We start from the raw sequence: 23,048 nt of genomic DNA on the forward strand, positions 1-23,048 counted from the left end.
AAATCTCTAGAACTTTTTCATCTTGCAAAATGGAAACTGTATATCTTTGAACAGCAACATCCTTTTCTTTTCACCTCCTCCCAGCCTCTCAAAACTTTCTGTTTCTAAACCTTTGACTACTTTAGCTTCCTCATGCATTACTTTTTTTTTTTTTTTTTTTTTGTGACTGACTTATTTCACTTAGCATGATGTTTTCAAAGTTCATCTTTTTTGGAGCATACAACAGAACTTCCTTCTTTTTTAAGGTTGGATGATCTACTGTCTGTATATACCATATTTTATCTATGATCTATCAGTAGGTATTTATGATGCATCTGCCTTTTGGCTATAATGAATAGTGCTTCAATAAACATGGGTATGCAAATATCTCTTTAAGATTCTGTTTTCGTTTTTTTTGGATGTATATCCAGAAATGAGATTTCTGCATCATATGCTAATTATGTTTTTGATTTTTTGAAGAATCTCCATACTGTTTTCCAAAGCAAAATTCCCACCAGTAGTGCACAAGGTTTTCAATACCTTTACAACCTTGCCAACACTTGCTATTTTCTGGGTTTTTTATTGTTTTGTTTTGGTTTGTTTGTTTGTTTGGATAGTAGCCATCCTAACAGATATAAAATGATATCTCATGGTGGTTTTGATTTGCATTTCCCTGATTATTAGTGATGTTAAACATCTTTTCATATACTTACTGGCCATCTCTATATCTTTGGAGAGATATCTATTTAAGTCTTTTGTCCATTTTTTAATCCTATTGTTTGTTTTCATTGTTGAGTTTTAGGATTTCTTTATATATTCTCAGTATTAACCCTTTGACAGATATATGGCTTATAAATATTCTTTCTTATCCCACAGATTACCTTTTCACTCTATTGATTGCTGCATAGAAATGTTTAAGTTTGATGTAGTACCATTTGTCTAGTTTAGCTTTTGCTACCTATACTTTTGGTGTCATATCAAAGAAATCTTTGCCAGATTCAGTGTCATGAAGATTTTCCCCTATGTTTTTTCTAGGAGTTTTGTAGCTTCAGGTCTTACGTTTAGATCTTTAATCTATTTTGAGTCAATTTTGTTTATACGGTGCAATGTAAGAGTCCAACTTCATTCTTTTACATGTGGATATCAAGTTTTCCCAGCCACATTTGTTGAAGAGATTATCTTTTCCCCATTGTGTAATCTTGGCACCATTATCAAAGATAATTTGAGCCTATATGAGAGGGTTTATATCTGGGATCCCTATTCAATTCAGTTGGTCTATGTGTCTATCATTTGTCTTTATTCCAGTACCGTACTATTTTGGCTTGCTGTAGCTTTGTAATATGTTTTCAAATCAGGAAATATGAAGCCCCTTGCTATGTTTTACTTTCTAAAGATTGTTTTGACTATTCAGGGTTTTTTGAGAATCCATATGAATTTTAGGATTTTTTTTTCTATTTCTTTTTTTAAAAAGTGTCATTGGGATTTTTCATAGTAATTGCAGTGATCTGTACATTGCTTTAGGTAGTACAGACATTTTAACAATATTAAGTGTTCCAATTTGTGAACATGGATTGTCTTCCCATATTTGTGTGTCTTCTTTGACTTTTCTCAGTAAGTTTTTTGTTTTTGTTTTTGTTCTTGTTCTTGTTTTGTTTTGTTTTGTTTTGTTTTGTTTTTGGCTTTCAGTGTAGAAGTCTTTCACTTCTGGGGCACCTGGGTAGCTCAGTGGATTAAGCGTCTGACTTCGGCTCAGGTCATGATGTCATGTTTGGTGGGTTCAAACCTCATGTCAGGCACTGAGCTGTCAGCACAGAGCCTGAAGCTTGCTTTGAATTCTGTGTCTCCCTCTCTCTCTAACCCTCCCCCACACATGCTCTGTCTCTCTCTCTCTTCCTCTCAAAAATAACTAAATATCATAAGAAATTGTTTTTAAAACAAAGTCTTTCACTTCCTTGATTAATTCCTAAGTATTTTATTCTTTTTGATTCTATTATAAGTGGATTTGTCTTATTAGTTTACTTTTTAGATTATTTGTTACTGTGTATAAATGCAACTGATTTTTGAGTGTTATTGTTGTATTCTGTACCTTTGCTAAATTTGTGTATTAGTTCTGACAGGTCTTTTTGTGGAATCTTTAGGGTTTTCTACATATAGGATCATTTCACGTATGAACAGAGATAATTTTGCTTCTTTCTTTCCATTTGATGGCCTTATATTTCTCTTTCTTTCCTAACTGCTTTCATTAGGAATTCAATACTATGTTGAATAGAAGTGGCAATAGAGGGCATCCTTGCCGTGTTCCTGATCTAACAGTGAAAACTTTCAGTTTTTCACTATTGAGTATAATGTTAGCTGTGGGATTTTCATATACGGACTTTATTATGTTGAGATACATTCCTTCTATGCCTAATTTGTTGAGAGCTTTCATCCTGAAAGAGTGAATTTTTTTCAAATGCTGTTTCTGCATCGAGATAATCATGTTGTTTTTGTCCTTTGTTTTGTTCATGTGTTATATCACCTCGATTTTCATATGTTGACCATCCTTGCATCCCAAAATAATTCCCACTTGATCATGTTGTATGATCTTTTTAATGTGTTGTTGAATTTGGTCTGCTGGTATTTTAGTTAGATTTTTTTTTTTGGCATGACTATTCATGAGGAATGTTGGCCTGTAGTTTTGATTTCTTACAGTATCTTTTTCTGATATTGATAGGAGGGTGTCACAAAATGAGTTTGGAAGTATTTCCTCCTCTTCAGTGTTTCAGAAAGTTTGAGAAGAATTGATGTTAATTCTTCTTTATGTGTTTGGTGGAATTCTTCAGTGAAGCCATTTATTCTTGAGCTTTTCTTTGTTGGGAGGTTTTTGATTACAGAATCAATCTCTACTAGTTATAGGATAGGTCTGTTTCAATTTTTAAAATTTCTTCATGAATCAGTCTTGGTAGGTTGTATATATATATAGGAATTTATCCATTTCTTCTAAGCTATCCAGTTTATTGGCATGTAATTGTTTTAGTATTCTTCTGTAATCCTTTTTTATTTCTGTGGTATCAATTGTACTGTCTCCTCTCTTCACTTCTGGTTTTGTTATTTAAGTTTTCTCTTTTTTATTAGTTTAGTTGAGAATTTGTCAATTTTGTTGATTTTTTGCAAATAACTAACTCTTAGTTTGGTTGATATTTTCTATTGTTTTTCTATTCTCTATATTTCATTTGTTTCTGTTTTAATCTTATTCACCTCTTTCTGCTAACTTTGGTTTTAGTTTATTGTTGGTTTTTATTTCCTAGTTCTGTGAGTTTTAAAATTAGGTTGTTGATTTGAAAACTTTCTTCTTTTTATTTTCATTTTTTTAAGTTTATTTATTTATTTTGAGAGACAGCAAGTGTGAGTGGAGGGAGGCACAGAGAGAGAGGAAGAGAGAGAGTCTCAAGCAGGCTCTGCAGTGTCAGCGCATAGCCAATTTTGGGTCTGGAACTCACCAACTGAGATCATGACTTGAGCCCAAATCAAGAGCCAAATGCTTATCCAATTGAGCCACTCAGGAATCCCACTTCTCTTCTTTTTAAATGGAGACATTTACCCATATATTTTTCTGTCTTGGTAGGGCTTTTGCTGCATCTCATTAGTTTGGGTATATTGTGTTTTCATTTTCATTTGTCTCAAGATATTTTTAATTTCCCTGTGACCTATCATTTGGTCCAGTGATTGTTCAAGTGTGTTTTACTTAATTCCACATATTTGTGAATTTTCCAGTTTTTCTTTTGCCTTTGATTTCTAGTTTCATTCCACTGTGGTCAGAAAAGATACTTAGTATGATTTGAGTTGTTTTACATTTCTTAAGACTCTTTTTGTGGCAGCTGTGATTTATCCTAGAGAATCTCTATATACACTTGAAAAAAATGTATTTCTGCTGTTGTTGGAGAGGGAATTGTTATATGGCTGTTAGGTACAGAAGTCTATAGTGTTCAAATCTTCTGTTTCTTATTGAAACACTATCTGGTTGATTTATCCATTATTAAAGTCAGGCATTGAATTGAAATCTGTTATTGTGTAACTGTCTGTTTTTCCTTTCCATTCTGTCAATATTTGCTTCATATATTTGGGTGCTCTGCTGTTAGGTACGTATATGTTTATAATTATTATATCTTCCTGGTGAATTGGTCCAGTTATTATTATATAATGTTCTTCTTTGTCTCTTATTATAGTGTTGAACTTAAAGTCTATTTTGTCCAATACAAATATGGCCGTCTCTGCTTTTGGTTACCATGTATGTGGCCATCATTTTCCATCTTTCACTTTCAGCCTGTGTATGTCCTTATACCTAAAGTGAGTCTCTTGTAAACAGCTGTGTTCCATTTTATACTCATGTTTTTACTCTCTTTAAGATATGGTTCATATACATGAAGCCCCTTAAGCCTTTGTAATAACTATGAAAAATAACTTGAGTCTCCTTTGAATGAATAACTCTATACATTTTTTAATGTTTTAGATACCAACTAGCACAAACCTCAAAAATAGAAAAGAACTTTATTACTTTAGTCATGAAATCCATTTGGCTGTAAGATCTGCTTTCCTAGCAGTGAATACAAATGTGTACCAGCCAGGAAGCATTAGTAGATCACAAAGCCTGACATGGTACATAAAGAGCCAACTATTCACTTATGCAAATTAGAATACATTGATGGAATAAATTAAAGATAATTTCATACACTGTACACTTTTTAAAGAGGAAGCCATTGCATAATGTAAATTTGCCTCTTTTTCCTTCATTATGCATTTTAACGCCATGGTATTGGCATTATGTTTTAATCCAAGTTGGCCAAAAGTTTGATATTTTTGTTTACTATGTGTTTATTTAATATGATATTCCAATCTGTGTTAGCACTAAAATGTGCAAAGCATAAATGCAAATGAGGATATATGATGGCTAGATACAAATCTTGCCCTCATTGAACTTATAAGGAGACATACATACCATTAATTGATGTTGTGGTAGTGATAGTTACATGTTAGTAGGGCAAGGTGGGGGAAGGTACTCACATAAATGTGATAAGAACATCCATCTGCATAATTATATTGGCATGCATCCATTCCCAATTGGATTCTAAATCACACACACACACACACACACGCACACACACACATACACACACACTTAAGAAAAGTCATAAGGCAGATTCTGTCCTCTAGGAGTCACCTCGTCCACCAGGCCAGTTGAGAAGCTGATAAACCTGACACAAAGTAACATGTAACATACCCTACAAAAGGCTGCTTATCTTACCTACTTTGCTTTCCATACCCCAGTTTCCCGGGGCCAAAATTCCCACATGCCCAAACACAGAAAGAGAACTTCATAAATATCTTGACAAAATTATAAATTCCTATTTAGAATACCCACATCTGAATTTTCCAGTAGACTATCCACTTATGCAACTTTTAAAATAATACAAAATATCTGTATGCTATCAAATTTAACTAACATTTATTAATTAAAATTAGCAGCTGAGTTAAATTAACATTGGTTTTATTTATAGCAGAGAAATAGGATTATAAACAGAACCAGTGTCACTTCATAGCTTTGTTAATTCAACCTATTCTCATTTGATCCCCCAAACACTTTTACTCATGGAGAAACAGGGAACAATAAGTTTGTAAAGGGAACTTGGCATTTAGAGCTTACTTTCATATCACTCCCAATGCAACTTACCTTCAATTAGTATTCAGTGAAATAAAGGATGGTTAACCAGCCCTCTCTGTTTGCAACTACCTTCCCCTAAGAAATATAAAGACACATTTATACTGTGTTGTTTCTTACTATTTACTGTTAGGCTGGATACCATGAAGCTTCCTGAGTGTTTAAGAATTTGCTACCTGGGGGCTCCTGGGTGGCTCTGTAGGTTGGGGATCCCAGTTTGGTTCAGGTCATGATCTCGCAGCGCATGGATTTGAGCCCCGCTTTGGGCTCTCTGCTGTCAGCATGGAGCCCACTTCAGATCCTCTGGCCCCCTCTCTCCACCCCTCCCCTACTCATGTGCTTGCTCGCTCTCTCTCAAAAAAAAAAAACAAGACATTTAAAACTTTGAAAAGAAAGAATTTATTTGACATTACTACATACATTAAAGATGGATTTAAAAATGTTATCCAACTTGGGGTGCCTGGGTGGCTCAGTCAGTTAAGCTTCTAACTTCAGCTCAGGTCATGAGGTCATGATCTCACGGTTTGTGAGTTCGAGCACTGCATGGGGCTGTGTGCTGACAGCTCAGAGCCTGGAGCCTGCTTCACATTCTGTTTCCCTCTCTGTCTCTGCCCTTCCCCCACTCATGCTCTGTCTCTCAAAAATAAATAAACATTAAATTTTTTTAAATGTTATCCAACTCAAAATATACTTACAGTTACTCTACTACTAAATATAGTAAACTCCACACAATGACATATTAGCATTCTTTTCTGGTGAAATATCATGGAAAAGACCATTCCATTAGAGAAGACATTTTCACAAATAATGTGAGGTTCAACATTTTTGTACAATATTACAATTATATGATTTTGATGATACAGTCATTTTGGAAAATAGTGTAGCAATAACACAAAATTAAACATGCTTTTGCCACATGATCAAGCAATTCCACTCTTAGGTATTTACCTGAGACATATGAAAATAGATTTCTATGCAGAAAGTATGTATGCCAACTATTCATAATAGCCAAATATGAATAGTACTATTCATAGATGCTAAAAATTAGAAGTAACCCACAGGTTGCTTACTTTTATTGATGAATAGATCACAAACTGTTATATCCATATCATGGAATAGTACTCTGCCATAAAGAGAAACGAAATGGATGAATCTCAGAAACATAATGCTAAGTGAATTAACTCAAACACAATAGTCGATGTACCGTATGATTCTATTTAAGTGAAATTCTAGAAAAGACGTGATTATAGTGACAGCATATTCATGGTTGCCTGGAGCCTTGGGGGCAGGAAGGGATAAGATGCAAAGAGGCTCACGGAAGCCATTCAGGGTGAGGAATCAGTGGTGATGCTTGCATAGTAGTATACAATTACTAAAAGAGATGGGGTGCCTGGGTGGCTCAGTTGGTTAAACAAGTACTAACAAGCATTAAACTTCCCCCTTAAAATTGGTGAATTTTATTATCTGCAAATAATGCCTTAAACAAGAAAGAAGAAGGAATAATATTAAATGAATTCATCTTACATACGTGTTACGAATTCCACAGAATAGTGCATGTTCTATGAAAGAACATGCTCTGTAGTTTATTTCAAATCAAAAAGAAGGGATGGAAAGAAATATATATATATAGCTAAAAGTACAATAAAACTTTAAATCTGTAACAGGTAGTGTGTGGCATTTTATACATGTTGTATAAAAACTTGTATGTACAAGAAAGAGTTGTCTCATGGTTATGGATAATTTTTGTAGGTTGCAAATATGTTTAAAACTCCTTTGTTACTGAACTGTAATTGTTAAGGTATTTCAAAAGGTGAATATGTTCCTTACTTTGAGCATATTGAGCTAAAGAAGTGTCCTGTAAGTCTCTATTGCTGAAATGAATGATGGTCAATGATTAGCAACAGCATTTATTTATATTTAAACTCTACTTGCTCTCATGCTAAACCACATTCTAATCATTCATCGTAATGAATTTTGAGATAGTCCAAAAAACGCTAAGATAGCACTTTACAAGAAGAATATTTGGTCTCCTGGAGAACAAAACCGTTAAGTCCACCTGAGATAAATGGATTATATTCATTTAAAGATTGCCTGAAGGTTTGAATTCACAATCCATCTCTCTTGCAGGTGAATCAGATTTAAGTAATCGAAAGCTTGTAAGTGCTGTTGCTTTTTCATCTTTCCTGCATCTAAAATGGTAACAGTCAGCAATAGCTTTTTCCCCTCATAGTTTCCTAGTTCCAGGTAGGGTTTGTTTATAACAAAAAATGAACTGTAGCTTTCCATAAGTAGTATTTAGTATCACACTTTAAATCTGTTTGCCCATTGTTTCTCTGTTCTCCTTAGGATGCATTAGGATATATTTCCTTACTTAACATGCATCCAAACATGTATGGAGCAGTGAGAGTTCATATTTGTTATTGATCCATTCTCCTTTTAATCACAATTACTCTGTTTCAGAAACTACACTGTCGTTAATTCCAAAATCATCGTGGTCACAATAAGGCCAGAACCCAAAACAACTGATTCATTCCTGGAGATAGAACTAGCTCATTTGGCTAATGTAAGTATTATCCATGTGACATCGACTTGCTTATAGAACTTACCTTTAAAGATAAGTTAGCAGTCACACATTTGATAATATCAGAACACATTTTCTGGACTTTTTAGAGTTGTAAATGGAGTAATTTGTTATGAAGATTATATTATATAGAAACAAAATGTCAGATTATCCTATGCTTTTGTCCATAATAAAACTCTCTTCAGTTTATCCATGATACCAATTATTAAATTGTTTATCCACGTACACATCTTTTTTGGGCTTTGAGCTAATCAGCGGAGGAGACCCAATGAATAAGAACCTGTCTCACCTGTGGTGGGGAAGACTGCCATGTAACTACATAGGTTTAAGATGTATGCAGTAATTGAAGTTATAAACATAATACAAAGAGGAGTGATTAACTTCAGGTACCCTAGAGCAGGAGAATGGGTGGGATGGCATTTAAAAGTGCTAGGTCAAAGAACAGAGTAGGCTTGTTATAACTAGTTGGGTGCTTCAGTAATCTAAATCTAAACCTCCCATTCCAGAATGACAAGAACCCTTTCCTGAATCTATCTAACTGCAACTGAAATTCTTTTCATCTTTTTTCAGTCCTCCTGTAGAAATTTAAAATATCTACTGATCCTTTATACATTCACTCTACATGCTTAAATCATTGATGAGTGGAGACAAGGAAGGTGATTCCTACTAAGGTTCTCCTAATTATGCTTTTATACTTCCTGTATTAAAGTGAGCCACTCTCTTACGTTCTGTGTACACAGGTTTGGTTTTTTGTTTTTTGTTTTTGTTCTTTTGTTTTTTTGGGTTGTTTTTTTTTTTGGTTTAATTCCTTGCAAAGTTCCTGGGAAGTTGACCTTTACATACAAATAACAGAAACACAAAGTGTCATTTTTCCCAAATCTACAAATTTAATGAATGACATAATGGAATTTATAGTCACATCAATTGGTTTACAAAACTTATGTATTGTCTCCTGTTTTATAACTTCTTGTTTCCAAAAAGAAAATCAATCTTGGTTTTATAAAAAATGACAATTATCTTCCCTGTAAACCACTTTTTACTAACATGCTTCAGGCTTCCTAGATTGTTTAGCGAAAATCTCAAATCTCTTAGCAATAGCTCTTAAACATCACAACTAATAATTAAACTATTGGGTCTTCTACTTTTGCCAAAATATGACCATACTGGTTCTATTTAATTTCAAGAATGTGTTTTATTTCTATAAAATCTACCTTTGTACACCTAAGAATAATCTTACCTCTACCTAATCTCATCACTGCATTGAAAACTTGCAATTACTTTAAATATTGCTTTTGAATAAGGATTTTATTTTTTGTGGGTTCAAAATTTGTTGAAAAACTATTTACTTAGGTGTTTGCTTTTATTGTTTATTAGGGTAATGTCTATCCAGTTATAAACATTGGTGAAAAAATAGTAAGAGATCCTAGTTCCCTGAATTGCTTACTAAAAAAGCAGTACAATGTCTGAGTATATATCATGTTTCTTGTGGAGAAAACACTTATGTAAATGAACTTTTACAATACTTTCCTAAATAAACTCATTATTGAGAATTTTAAAAATACATTAATTAAATGACTTTTTTTCATAAATTGAAGAAAGAGTAACCTCAAAAATAGCATTGATGAAACAGTCTCACTATTTCAATTCAGTAAAACTATTTGAAATGAACAGAGATTTAAGCTTTGAGTCAAACTTCTCTCCTGGGGGTTTATTTTGTCAGCTGATTTACAAAGGAGATAAACCATGTACAGAAAATAACTTTGTACATATGAAAACCCAAGTATATAGTCAATACACTTTATTAAGCACCAGCTAGACACTGGGGTGACAATGAAAGTCAGGATATAAGAATGGTGAAATAATTATCACAAGTCACTTAGAACTAAATCTGTCTTTCATAATTTTGAGTGAATGAGTTGACCAGATTTTCAAAACAATACAGTCTCCACTCTAGAAGATCTCCATTTAAGGGAATATAGACAAATCTTTTGAAAAGGGGGACTGAGAGAAGATGAGACAAAGAAGAAAAGCTTACACTGGAGAAGAAAATGGCACCAAGTATTCTAACTCACTTCTATTATCCCCTTGCTTGCAGTGCCCACCTGTCTTCAGAGGCCACCCCAATTAACCACCACACAATGAAGCCTCTCTGGATGGCTGGATTCCTCACTTCTTCCCTTTATTTTATAAATACCTTTCACACTTTGTCCATACAATATATACAGTCCTTCATACTCCCCTGGTTTGAATTTCTAATGCTTATTGTATTAATCTTACCATCCAAATTAGAGTTTGTAAAGTACTGTTCATTGAGGGAAAGAATATATAACAGATTTGTTGAGTATCTTAGTATTTATTACCAGTCTTTTATACTTTGTATACTGATTTTAGTTTGTTTCCATTGAAGAGATAATCAAAGACCCTATACTGAAATGTAATAGTCTTCACTAATGTGAATACATCATAAACATGAAAATAGAAATTAATTAGAAAAGCTGAAATTTTAATATAACTCTACATAGATGTAGATTATCATTGTTACTGCCTTCAAAATTGAACTATTTTAGATATATTTTTAATATCAAGTCTACTTTCATGTATTTACTTCTATCAAAAGTATGTGCTATACTTTCCTGAGCTTAGAAAACAGTAATGACTTGCAAAGTATATCTGTTTCATATACCATGTAGAAGAAAAATGAAGAATGGGAATTAACAGTTATAGTGAGCCTAGGGAAAAGCCTGTTAACATTTTCCAAACTAAATGTATTCTTTTAAAAAGCTTTTTAACAAATAGCATTTAAAGTATGTTAAATATAATAAGGCCCTTGGGAACTGTAGGAATAGAATATGGAATCTTGAAATTCCAAATTGTATTTAGCAAAGCCAATTGCAGTTTTATCCAGCTCATAAATCATTAATGACTAAGATGCTATTCTTAGTTCAGTTTTGGGGAGCCTATGGCTTTATTGTGATGACCTATAGAGTCAGAGTTTATGGTCCTTCGTGTTTAGGTATAGCAATCACTTGCTTTTAAAAAATATCAAAGTTGCTTTCCCAGAAAAAGAATTTTATTTTTAGTGTTACTAAAGATTTCTTCAGGATGACATTTATGCTCATTAATATTATTAGATTATCTGATATATAAGGAAAGTTACTAATTTTATTGAAAATAATTATTGAGACCTGAACGAATATAATAGAATGACCCTAAATGCGAGTGCACACGTATACACACACACATGTACAGACACCCACTGTTTGGATGCCTTGGATCTGACAGATCTAAGCTGCTATGACTTTCTAAGGTGGATAGCATCTCCACCTTTAAAGATGAGTTAGAAGAGTAAGTAAGTGCATACATTTTAGTTATCTCATGCTCTACCAACTTTGTTACTCTGAAAATGAATTCTTTTTCCAAATGATAAGAGTTTTAGGTTGTTCCATTTTGGAGAGGCAGTTTGGGCTATGCTTGCCTGCAGTCTCTGTGGTCTTGCCTTTCTTTTTATTTCTTCCTCTGAGTAAAAACTTTAATGATCTAGTTAGCATGATACCGCTGTCTTTCAGGACTGAGAAAAATCCATGAGGTTTATTTGTAGTTCTCAAATTGGTCATATTCACAAAAGAATCTCATGGGAATTTGGGCTTGTGGGTTTTGTTTTCTTTGCCATATTTGCTTGCATACTAATAGGATCAGCTAACAAATTAAGGAGTTTGTTTTATGTGTATAAACTAAAGTTAATCATGAGCCATGACCTTTGTAAATCATAGCTGCAAACACAATGGAAGACTATAATGAATATGTTTGTTACCATTAGATAAGCATGAGAAACAATGAGAAGAAATTTGAAACACTCATCAGTGGGTATTTTTGAAAATATCAAAGGCTGATAAAAACCTAAGGAATTAAAAATCACTTGACAAAGCTTAAGGAAGTCCAGTCTATAAATCTATAATTTCTGCAAAGGGGTGTTTGTATGCCTTTATGTTTTGAATCACTTTTCTACCCTACCTTTTGTCCATTTGAAAGAGATTTCTGATTTTTTTTCTGCTTAAAGCTCTGGGTAATTTTTATGGAAGAGTCTTGAAATGCTGACTAGACAGACAGATTGATGGCTCTGTCACCAGCTGAAATTGAGATAGAATTTGTTCCCTAGCTACAGTTAGTATGGTGTTTTGTTTTGTTTTGCTTTGTTTTGTTTTGTTTTGTTTTGGTTTGGTTTTGGTTTTTTGGGGTGTGTGTGTGTGTGTGTGTGTGTGTGTGTTTTCTTGATTATATCCTAAATTCCTCAGTTTGAGTAGCACCCTTCCCACTTACATTTCAAATTCAGTTTATTTTGATTAATAATACATAGTCAACATTTTTCAAAAAGATTTTAGAATAATTCTGCTATTTTTGGAGCAGTGGTGAGCTAATCTTTTTAGTTAGGAGTCAGGTAGCAAATATTTTAAACATGAGCTATAATGACCTCTGTCCCATTTACTTAGTTCTGCTGTTGGAGCATGAAAGGAGCCAGACAATATCTAAACAAATGAGTGTGGCTCTGCAATGAAATTTTATTTACAAAAATAGGTGGCAGGCCAGATTTGGATTCTGGGCTATAGAGTTAGTCAATCCCTATATAGTAAACAGAATCATGCCCCCACCCAAAATGCCCATGTCCTGACCTCCAGAACCAGTTATGTTACATGTCAAAAGGGACTTTGCATATGTGAATAAAGGTAAGGACATTGAGATGGGGAAATTATCTTGGATTATCTGGGTAGGTCTAATTTATCACATGAACCATTAAAAGTGGTTTTCCCTGTGGCTATGGTCAGAAATGCAGCATACTAAAAACTCAAGTACCATTACTGACTTTGACAATGAATGAAGAGGGCCTCAAGCCAATGGGCACAGGCAGCCTGTAAAAGCTGAAAACAACCTCTGGTTGCTAACCAGGAAGGAAATGTAGACCTCAGCCTTTCAACTGCAAGGAACTAATTCTACTGAAACCTGAATGAACCTGAGCATGGATTTATCCTTAGATCCTCCAGGAAGTAGTGATATCATGCCAATACTTTGATCTCAGCCTTGAGAATCTCTTGAGTAGAGACCCAGCTGAGCTCATCAGACTTCTGACCTATAGAAACTGTGAGATAATGAATTTATGTTATTCTATGCTGCGGTTTATGGTAATTTGTTACAATAGCAATAGAAAACTAATATCCCTGCATTGGAACATTGCAAAATTAATTTTAGATTATGAAGAAAATGTATATGTAAACATTAAGAGTGCCATTTTGAATCAGATATAATGCAATACTGATGATACATTATTCAATAAGAATTAATTAGCAACCAGAGATTAAATTTTGTCCTGCTGATTATTATTCCAGCACCTTAGCAACCTGATGAAAGGAATCACCAGACAGTGAGAATGGCCACTGTAAAGTGGTGGTGGGATATTAGAGAAAATCGGAGGATGCCACGAGCAGCACCACCTGGGCTCCACCACAGAAAGGGCCTTGTGGAACCAAGTGCTGGATGTCAGGGGCAACTCTGGCATTTGCAGATATGTTGTGCTTTTGAAGCAATTTAGCAAAACTTCTCTGCTGGCAGCTGATAGACTGGAGTAGCGCAGACACTTCTGGTGCCTTTGCCTCTGCTACAATCCCATAGAAGTTTTATTAAGATATCCTCTTGGCTATAAAAGGAAAAGACTTAAGCTGTATGTTTTACCTGTATGAAATCTAGTTATTTAACTATTTTTATTGAAGTTATTTGCCACTCCAACTCATAAGAAATACTTGGAGAGTTTCTGCTCCTAGGAAACCCATGTGTTTGTTGAGAGGTGCACCAGGCTCCTGCGCAGCCATTGTTGGAAATGATATAATCATGTGATCATATAAGGGTAAGACACTCTAAGACATCTACATGGAGGCAATGATTTTCTCTGAAGAATACACATAAAAATAATCCCTGATAGCGATTCTACTTTTTACTGTTTTCCATATGTCAAATAGGCAGTATTCATTGGGAAATAATGTACATTCAGGTTAGTGATACATCTCAGAAATTAGGGAAGCAAGCTGTTATCACATCCACAAAAATAGTGTCATCTGGTTAATGTGGGCTAGTGAGTAACCATATAGCAGAAGCTGAATTAAATATATGCTATTTCTTTATGTTCCAATTAAATAGCTGCCAACTCCTCAAGAAAAGCTATGCAACATGGATGTGACTCATCCTGATAAAACAATATTCTGCATTTCTCACTTCGGTGGTCTTTATATCAGTCTGCCTTAGCTACAGCCAGCTCCTTCTTTTCCATATTGACTTGTCCTCAATGTGATGCTTTCTGTAGAACCCTCATAAATCTATTCAAAAATTCCTTTATCTCCATGATTGTATTAAGTAAGAACACAGTATTGCATTTGTAATGATGCTCTTTAGACTTCAGGTATATGTCAGCTACCCTTTCAAAAAAAAAAAGGAAAAAAAGAAGAAGAAGAAAAAAGTGTTAGACCCAATTTAGTTCTTTTTAAGTATCCTTTAAAAATATGGAAATATGGAATAGTACTTACCATAACCTTGAAAAAAAGATTTGGAGAACATTCAACAGATTACCTTCTGCAGTTCAGTTTCATACAGTTTTCAACTGTATCATATCCTTGGATGGTATATTACACTTTTAGGTACTATGAAGCTGTTTATATGTTAAAAGAAATACTCTCACTGATCAGCTTTTAGGGGCATTTCATAGATTTGACTATGGAAATATTACATACACTAAGATCTTACCCGCTCCCTTCCACCATGCATTCCTTAGACTTTATTTAATGTGTCTTTTCTCAAATAGTAGTAGAATTATACACAGATTATAAATGAGTCTTTTGTGGGTCAAGTCAATCATATTAGAAATGTTCTTAAGGAGTTCCCAAAATCTTTTTGTGCAGTGATATGTAATAGCTACAATTATGCTTTAGTGGGGAAAGAAAGGGAAGATAAGCTTAGCAAAACCCAGGTCTTTTTAATGCAATGCCTTTATGTCCAAAATATTGAAAATTAAAGAGAGACAGTGTAGTGTCCTCTGAACAGTCTTTCTCCCATCTACATTCAAGAAGTCAATGTGCAATGCTCTAGAAGATGTGACAGAGACAGTCATTCTGGAACATCTGAGTCAGAAAATTGGAAATGCTGAGATAGTTATGATGAAGTCACTGCCCTTCTTCATGCCCTTAATGCTTCGTCTGTTCACTTGCTTTGCTTCAATAGACAAAAGGATATATTTTTAAATATATTTTTAAGTTTAAATATTTTAACAGGAGTATGAAAGATACCAGAAAGTTAAGACGTTTCTAGATATGGAAGTTGCTATGACATATGAGCACTAAGCATTTGAAAGTTTAAAAAAAAGGGTAAATAAACCATATGATTTCTGTTGTGTGCATCTTGAGCAGTACTTCTTCAAATTTGATGTGGATAGAAACTATGGTGGGTGGAGGGAGTAATAATTACAGTGCATATTCCTAGGTATAGCCCCAATCTCAGAACTTGTGGAGACAACTAATCTACATTTTAAATAATACCCCAGTTGATTCTGGAGTAGGTCTGGAGAAAACACTTGGCAAACACTAAGATAGCAAGAGTGTAATAAACATAGTGTGTGAATTGAATTTATTCAGAACTTAAATTAGGAAAAATTAGAGAAACTTGGTTTTCATTCATTTTTATTGTGACTTTTATTTTTTCTGTGATCAACTTCCTTCAGATCTCTGCTCAGATATCATCTTATTGGTGAAGGCTTCCCAATATATAAAATTGCAACTCATTCACTTTCCAGACTTCCCTGTCATTGTGATTTACTTTCTCATCATAGCACAGATTACCATCTAGCATTTTATGCATTTATGTGTTTATTTGTCTCTCTCCCTGCCCCTTTCACTATAGTTAAGTCTATGAGGCAAGAAATTTGCTCAATGCTGTATCCTCAGTACCTGGAATGTAATAGGGGTTTACTAAGTGACTTTTACATGAATGACTAAATGAAGTTTACCATAGTAAGAGTAATTTACCACAGTGAGATGTATTTAAAGTGTTCTGTAGGGAAAGAAAAAGACTTGAAATAGAGTTTTGAAAGAAGAAAAGGAATTATTTTATGAATGTCATTCATGAATCACTGAGGTGTACATCTAGAAAGGATGTTCAAATCCCTTATTATAGAAAATTTAAAAAAGAAAGTTATGCAGCCAAAGGAAAAGAGAGAACCACCCATAGAAATAAATTAACAAAGCCAGTGCTATATTATACTGTTAAATGGGTATATTGGTTTCGTTGATGTGGAAAAAGGGAGAGAGGTAAAAGTAAAAGTAAAAAAAAAAAAAGGCAAAGACTATTAAAGACACTTGAAAGTAGTATGTAGAGTACCTATGGTAATTAGGAAATTTGAGTCATGGTACATTTTTAAAATGCTTAAATGTAGGTGAGTAGAAATATTTAACTTCAGTTTAACTATTCTATTTTGACTGGGATCAAGAGAGACAGTTTTTTTTTCTGTTGCTATCTGTTTCTTTATTTGTTTGCTTGCTTGTTTTACCAAAAATGTGGTTTTCAAGAAGATAGTATATTTCCAAAAGTTTTCAAAAACGTGAAGTTTTAATATTTTAAGTGTCAATGATATTAACAGTTTTGAAAATGAATTTTCTTACGTACATTTATCTCATATGCCTGGGAATTTTTTTGTTTCCTTAGCTTAGTGCATTTCTTAAATCTACGTCCATCGGCTAGTGTATAGCTCAACTCTTTTCCCCTTGTTTCTGTCATCACATTTGTTACTCTCTGTTGGGCTCACCATTTCCTGTTATTGACTTCCTGTAAATTCCTCATAACAGATCTTGTAGCAGAGTACCTTTGAGAAAAGTATCTAAAAATTATAACAAATATTTTATAAGTGATTTCTCAGCAGAACTTTTTAGCCAGTTTTTTTTTTCATGTTTAGTATTCATTTGTCATTGATATTTGCCTTATGTTTCCCATCACACATTCTTTTTCCTTTAAGCAACTGGTCTATCCAGATACTAAGATTCTTCTGATTTGTTTGTTCTGCTTATTTTTCTAAACTTCAAATGTTTAAATAATTGACTGTAGCTCACAGACCTCCATATTGGTAACTGCACTAGAACTCACAGAGGGCAGTGTCTGTCTGTCGTGTAGGTTCCAGAATGTAGAGTGAAGCACAAGAGTGAGTAGTGCATTTTGGAACCTTTAATAATCCTCACGTGGATGCTTTTTAAATTTTCACAAGGACAAAAAGAAAGAGCAATATGAGATAAGATCCAAGAGATGAGAGGTGAAGAAGGTAGAGGATAAAATGAAGGGTTAACAATGGCATGGATTAAGAGTAGAACAAACATTTCTCACCTTTACATTTTTATCTGAAAGTAGAAATAAGTTTCTTTAGGAGAGTAAAAAAGAAAGAGATATTCAAACAATTATATTCATATTATATTTCTTTTCTAATACTATTTTTCTTTTGTTGTAAACTATTAGGAACACTAAATATGAAATATTAATCCTATAATCAGTATCCTGTAATGGTTTAACTTTATCTAACCCATATATTACTAAAAGAAGTGAACTAGATTTAGAAGAACCATTATCTGTGGTTCTTCTAAAGACCATTATCTCTGGTTCTTCAAAAGGTGAATGTATCACCTTTCTATAATAATTTCTATATTAATTAAACATATACTCATATCCTTCATTGTAATATTTCAAGGATAATTTGTTTTCTATAAAGTGCTCTGAGTTCTTTGAACAAATCCCAGATAAATACACCATAACTTTATGATACAACATTGTAGCTATGCTAAGGATTTCTTAGAAAGTCACAAATTGAATGAAAATTTAAGCTAAAACCAGATAGTATCTCGTAAGACCAAGGAAGAAAACAATTTTAAAAATAAAGGAAAAATAAAGGAAGAACAAGAAAAAGAAAACAATTCAAAACACCACTCCCTTCTGTGACCCTCCCCAGATCTATGCCTCCTGTAGACTCACATTAAAGATACACTTAGTCCATGAAACTTGATCTAACACAAGCCATGATGCCCCTCATTTGTCCCTTAAACAGTATATTATGACTAGTAACACTTATAAAAACATATCTATTTATGGTTATATAAACATTCCACATGTGTGTTTCTCATCAACTTCTATAAGACTGTAACTTTTTTCAGGGAAGGAAGTGTTTTTGTTCTAACAGCATAGTTTATAGGTATGAACATTTGATGAGAAGTAAGATACCTTGGCTAATGTGGCCTTTGAGGAATTTTTGGAGAATGGTAATGGTGCTAAAATATTGGAGTTAGTCAAATGTTATAATTAAAAGAAAAAATAAAATTGGGGTGGATTACAAAAATTTTAGAATCACCATTTTAAATGTTTATTTCTAGTGAAATTCTAGAATGGACCCAGAAAACAGCACTTAGAAAGGGAACGTTTCACAAAGAGCCTGCCTAGACTTTTGAAGACAGTGATTATCTACATGTAAGACAAGACTGAGGGCTGGGAGCTGGCTGTCATGGGGGAGAATGTCCACCTGTGGAATGGAGCCAGTAGCGTGTTTCAGGACTGTAACTTTTATCTGCCTTGGCCTAGTCATCATTTTTATTAAAGACTTGGTTGGATGAGGTCATAGATACCATGTTTGTCTCTTAATCCTCTAATGATTAAAAGTTTTGAAGCAATAGTGAATGTGTGGGATGTCAAAATCAGGATTCAGAATGTCTCTCTTAAGAGACTTCAATGTATATGTAATCAAGCTGAGGGAGAGACTACAAATATATCTGATGTAGTCTTAGTCTGCATTATTAAGAATGTGGCACCTAAAGGAGATGGAAAGAGCACCACTTTGTTCTATACAGGTAGGTTCTATACATGGATAGTTGCCCTAAATGCGCTTTAAACGTGTGCTCCAACATATGAGTGATGTGGGGAATGAGAGAACTTGAAATCCACGGAGTATGTTTAATAGAGAAGACTCTTCAGGGATATAATAGCATTTGTAGCTATCTAAAGATATCATGTAAAGGAATAATTATTAGGCTAGTTTCAAAAGGGCAAAATAAAGCCCAATGAATCTGACAAACAGAAGGAAAACATTTCAACAGTTAGTACTCTTCAAAACAGAAAGCACTACCCAAGGTAATACAGTGCGGAGAATATTCTTTGTATCATCCTGAAGGTCATGGTAGCCACTCATACATATATAAATATTGAACCAATAAAAATTTGACATTTTTTTACATAGTTTCATTAGACGCGATCTATACAAAAGTGATCTGTGGATTAAGAAGATATTGCAAAACATGACATATAAACTTGTCAAATGCCTATGTTGTACACCCAAAACCAATGTAACCTTGTCTGTGAACTATTAAAAAAAAAGAAACACTTTGCCATGGTCTAGATGTGGTCATGTCTGCATTTTTTCTGGATTTCAAAAGAATGAGATGGTCTTTAAGAGATAAGAATAGCTCTACTGAGACTTTACCACTTTTACATCTTAAATTAGGCTTATAGGAAGGAAATGATTAAACTTTATTTCTTTCCAAATTCGAAAGAACATCCCATTTTATGCTTCCATCTCCATCTCACTCAATAGGTATAATTATTATAATTAAGGAGACATGCAAAGGGACTATTAAATAGTGGATCTGGTTTAGTTCATGCTAATTGTGAACTACACCCCAAGAGGGCAGCTATGAATGACTTGGTAGGGGAAAGGGGGTGTGGGGCAGAGAAGTTTGCATATCAAATACAAATTTGTACCTAAAATCTCTTTTAATGGCACTCACATTCTTTGTACTTTAAGGGAAAACCAACTCAAAGAATGCTGTGAGGGGCATCAATTTTTATTTCATTCATCGTCATCATTATTGAATAAAATGTTCCTTTTTAAAAAGTACAGCCATACCTAATAAACCCATTTTTAGGGGAAAAAAAGCTATTGCAAGCCAACACACTCTCCAGAAATGGACAATTAATGTTACTATCTCTTGCCCCTAGGAAGGTGACCAACTAGAGAGTAATGAGGATGTCAGTGGTGTTTTGTACATGTGCATAATACAGAATGTTTCACCATGATTTAAATTGTGTAGATACTTTGGTCTTCCTAAAGGAAATAATCCAGGAATTAATATTTTACAGGTAAAAGGATGAAATAGAAATCATTGAAATATAGACCTTGAGCTATATGAGAGCTTCACTTTCAATTTTCAAAATAACTAAACATAGGTTATGACATTTGTGGTAAATGTATTGTCTTCATGAAGAGAATTTCATAAAATGCATCACCAAGTCTATGAGAAAAAGCATACAAATTTTTTACGCAAGGAAAAAAATGGAGGTGGAATCTTGAGAGTTTCATACTGCAAGATAAGAAACCCACCATTCTGTTTGCATTTCACATAAAACTTACATTTTTGTTGTGTGTATTCATGATACATTTATTCTTTTTCTGCTTATTTTTAGGGTACTTTGAATCCCTATTGTGTATTGTGGGATGACTCAAAAACGTAAGTGACAGATGTTTTCTTATATTACTTTGGATTATATATTCAAAGCACATTAAGTTATTTCAGTTGCCTGCTAGTCAACAGGAAAATGATAAGTTAGTGGGATGTGTGTTACACTCAGAAAACATTTTGCTTTTTGAATCTGCAGGACAAGATGATGAATGTGTTTGTGTGTGATGATGCCATCAGATTATGTCCCAAGATAGGATTGCATTACCTAATATGTAAGACACATTGCTATGCAAATCCCATGAGGATTTTTTAGAAGCTCTAATATTTTAAAGTCGTAGGAGCTCAAATAATATTTCAACATTTTGCCCTAGTACTCCAGCTTAGCATTGCACACTAAAATAGCAATCTCTATGATCATTAGACCACTATATTATTTGCATGACCTTGAATCTATTATCAGAGTAATGTAATATTTATATGGCCCTTCCAGATTATTTTATTGTAAAAACATTGAGTGACATTTAATTGTCTTATTCACCTATTTAATGAATTCATGAAGACAAAAGAAAACAATTGTAATAAATGAGGATTAATAATTCTCCAATGATTCCTTTCTGTAAGTAATTGCAATATATCTGGTCAAAATCATCTTAATCTCATCAGTAATTCTATAAGATTTTAAGGAAGGACTCAAAGAGCAGAAATGTCCTGATTAAGTTTTAATTAGACTCTTACGTTTTAAATATTTATGTACATTTATTTCCAGATTATACAATGTTTTGTTTTGTTTTGCTTTGTTTTGTTTTGTTTTGCATGAAGGGGAGATAAATATCAATTAATCCCATAGAGCTAATAGCTCTATGTTGATGCTGTTAGATAGGGCACCACATTGTTGAGTACTAGGTATTCTAAGATTTTTCCCGGTGTTCTTCACCCCATATCTGATCTACATCTGAGGTTTTATTATTTTACTTGCCTCTCACAAGTTATTGGAGGGTCTAGGAGAAGGGCATGATTAGAATTTCTAGGTAAAGAGCAAACCTACTGAAAATGTGGTTATTTTTAGGGAATGGATGCAATTTAAATTACAGTATTTATGTGGATAATTAATAAGTGACATTGGGCATATTATTTGCTATAGATTCTGATATTCTAGGGATCCTCTTCTCTCAAGAACCCTAGTGCCATAAAAAGAACCCAACTTGCCCTGGTGATAACATCAGGTGGATGTCCTCACTGATGTCATAATTTTTTTCTTTTTGAAATCCAATACAGAAGTCCATGGTAGGAAAATTCTTGCAAGATTTGCTCTTTAGCAATAGCCAGAAAAGACTCTAGTAGTATATTCTAAGGCACTGTTTAGTATGTTGTATAGCCAAAGAAAGAATGAAACACCACAAAAATCTAATCAAATGGTTTCTACTTAAGAAAAATATACCATCTTAAACTCCAGTTTATAGCTACTTGCATATCTTCATGAATAATAACCAACCTGGATTTAGTTTTATTATCTTTTTAGTGGGTAGAACATGCTTCAGTGTCAATCCAAAAAGGGGAAGTGTTAGTTATTCTGAAAGACCTTTGGGACTGTTCAATGAATACTATGAGAAGAAACAGCATTCTCCTATTGTGTGACTCTTTTGGTTTTCTTTCACAGAATGTCTAAGGTTTTAAGTTTAATTTATATATATAAATATATTAGTGTTTGAGGTTAGTCTTAGGAATCAATCACACTCTTTCTCCAGCATCTGCTAAAACATGACTCTTACCTGTCACGCAAAAAAACAAACAACAAAAACATATTTTAGCCTTACAAAATTCAACTGTTAAGTTGTCCTTGAAGAAAACTATCCAGTCAGAGGTGTGGTTACCTGCCTTTCAAAGTAGATTATCTGAAGAGATCAGTGCAGTTCATGTTTCTTTGATGTACTTGAAAAGTAATCAAAACTGACAGAACTTCTGTCCCATCACCCTCTTACCAGAGTGTTTTATCATTAAATTGTTTTTCTGGGTGAGTTTTAAACAATGAAGGTTAAGACAACTGTATTTATTTTCTTCACAGCTGATTTATTTTTATCATGTTCATATATATACACAATAGTTTTACCAATGTAATGATTTTAAATCTAAGTATAAGTGCTCTAAGTATAGTTAGTTATGAAGGGATAAGGCTACTACGTTTTATATAGAAATGAGTTGACTTAAATGATTTTTTCAAGATTGTAGTAATAAAGTTGAAATTAGAAGTTGTCTTTTGGGGCTCCTGAGTGGCTCAGTCGGT

General features: G+C 33.6%; 1 protein-coding gene across 2 annotated transcripts in view; it reads left to right on the top strand.

The window, feature by feature from the left end:
• LOC122220060 (adhesion G protein-coupled receptor B3) overlaps window positions 1-23,048 on the top strand; it is a 362,141-nt gene that overhangs the window by 55,118 nt on the left and 283,975 nt on the right. For both annotated transcript variants that reach the window (XM_042939127.1, XM_042939128.1), the window contains 2 exons: window positions 8,135-8,237; window positions 20,772-20,815. In XM_042939127.1, the coding sequence (XP_042795061.1) occupies window positions 8,135-8,237; window positions 20,772-20,815 (147 nt within the window). The remainder of the gene's footprint in view (window positions 1-8,134; window positions 8,238-20,771; window positions 20,816-23,048) is intronic.

This window comes from Panthera leo, chromosome B2 (assembly GCF_018350215.1).
Source record: "Panthera leo isolate Ple1 chromosome B2, P.leo_Ple1_pat1.1, whole genome shotgun sequence".
NCBI lineage: Eukaryota > Metazoa > Chordata > Mammalia > Carnivora > Felidae > Panthera > Panthera leo.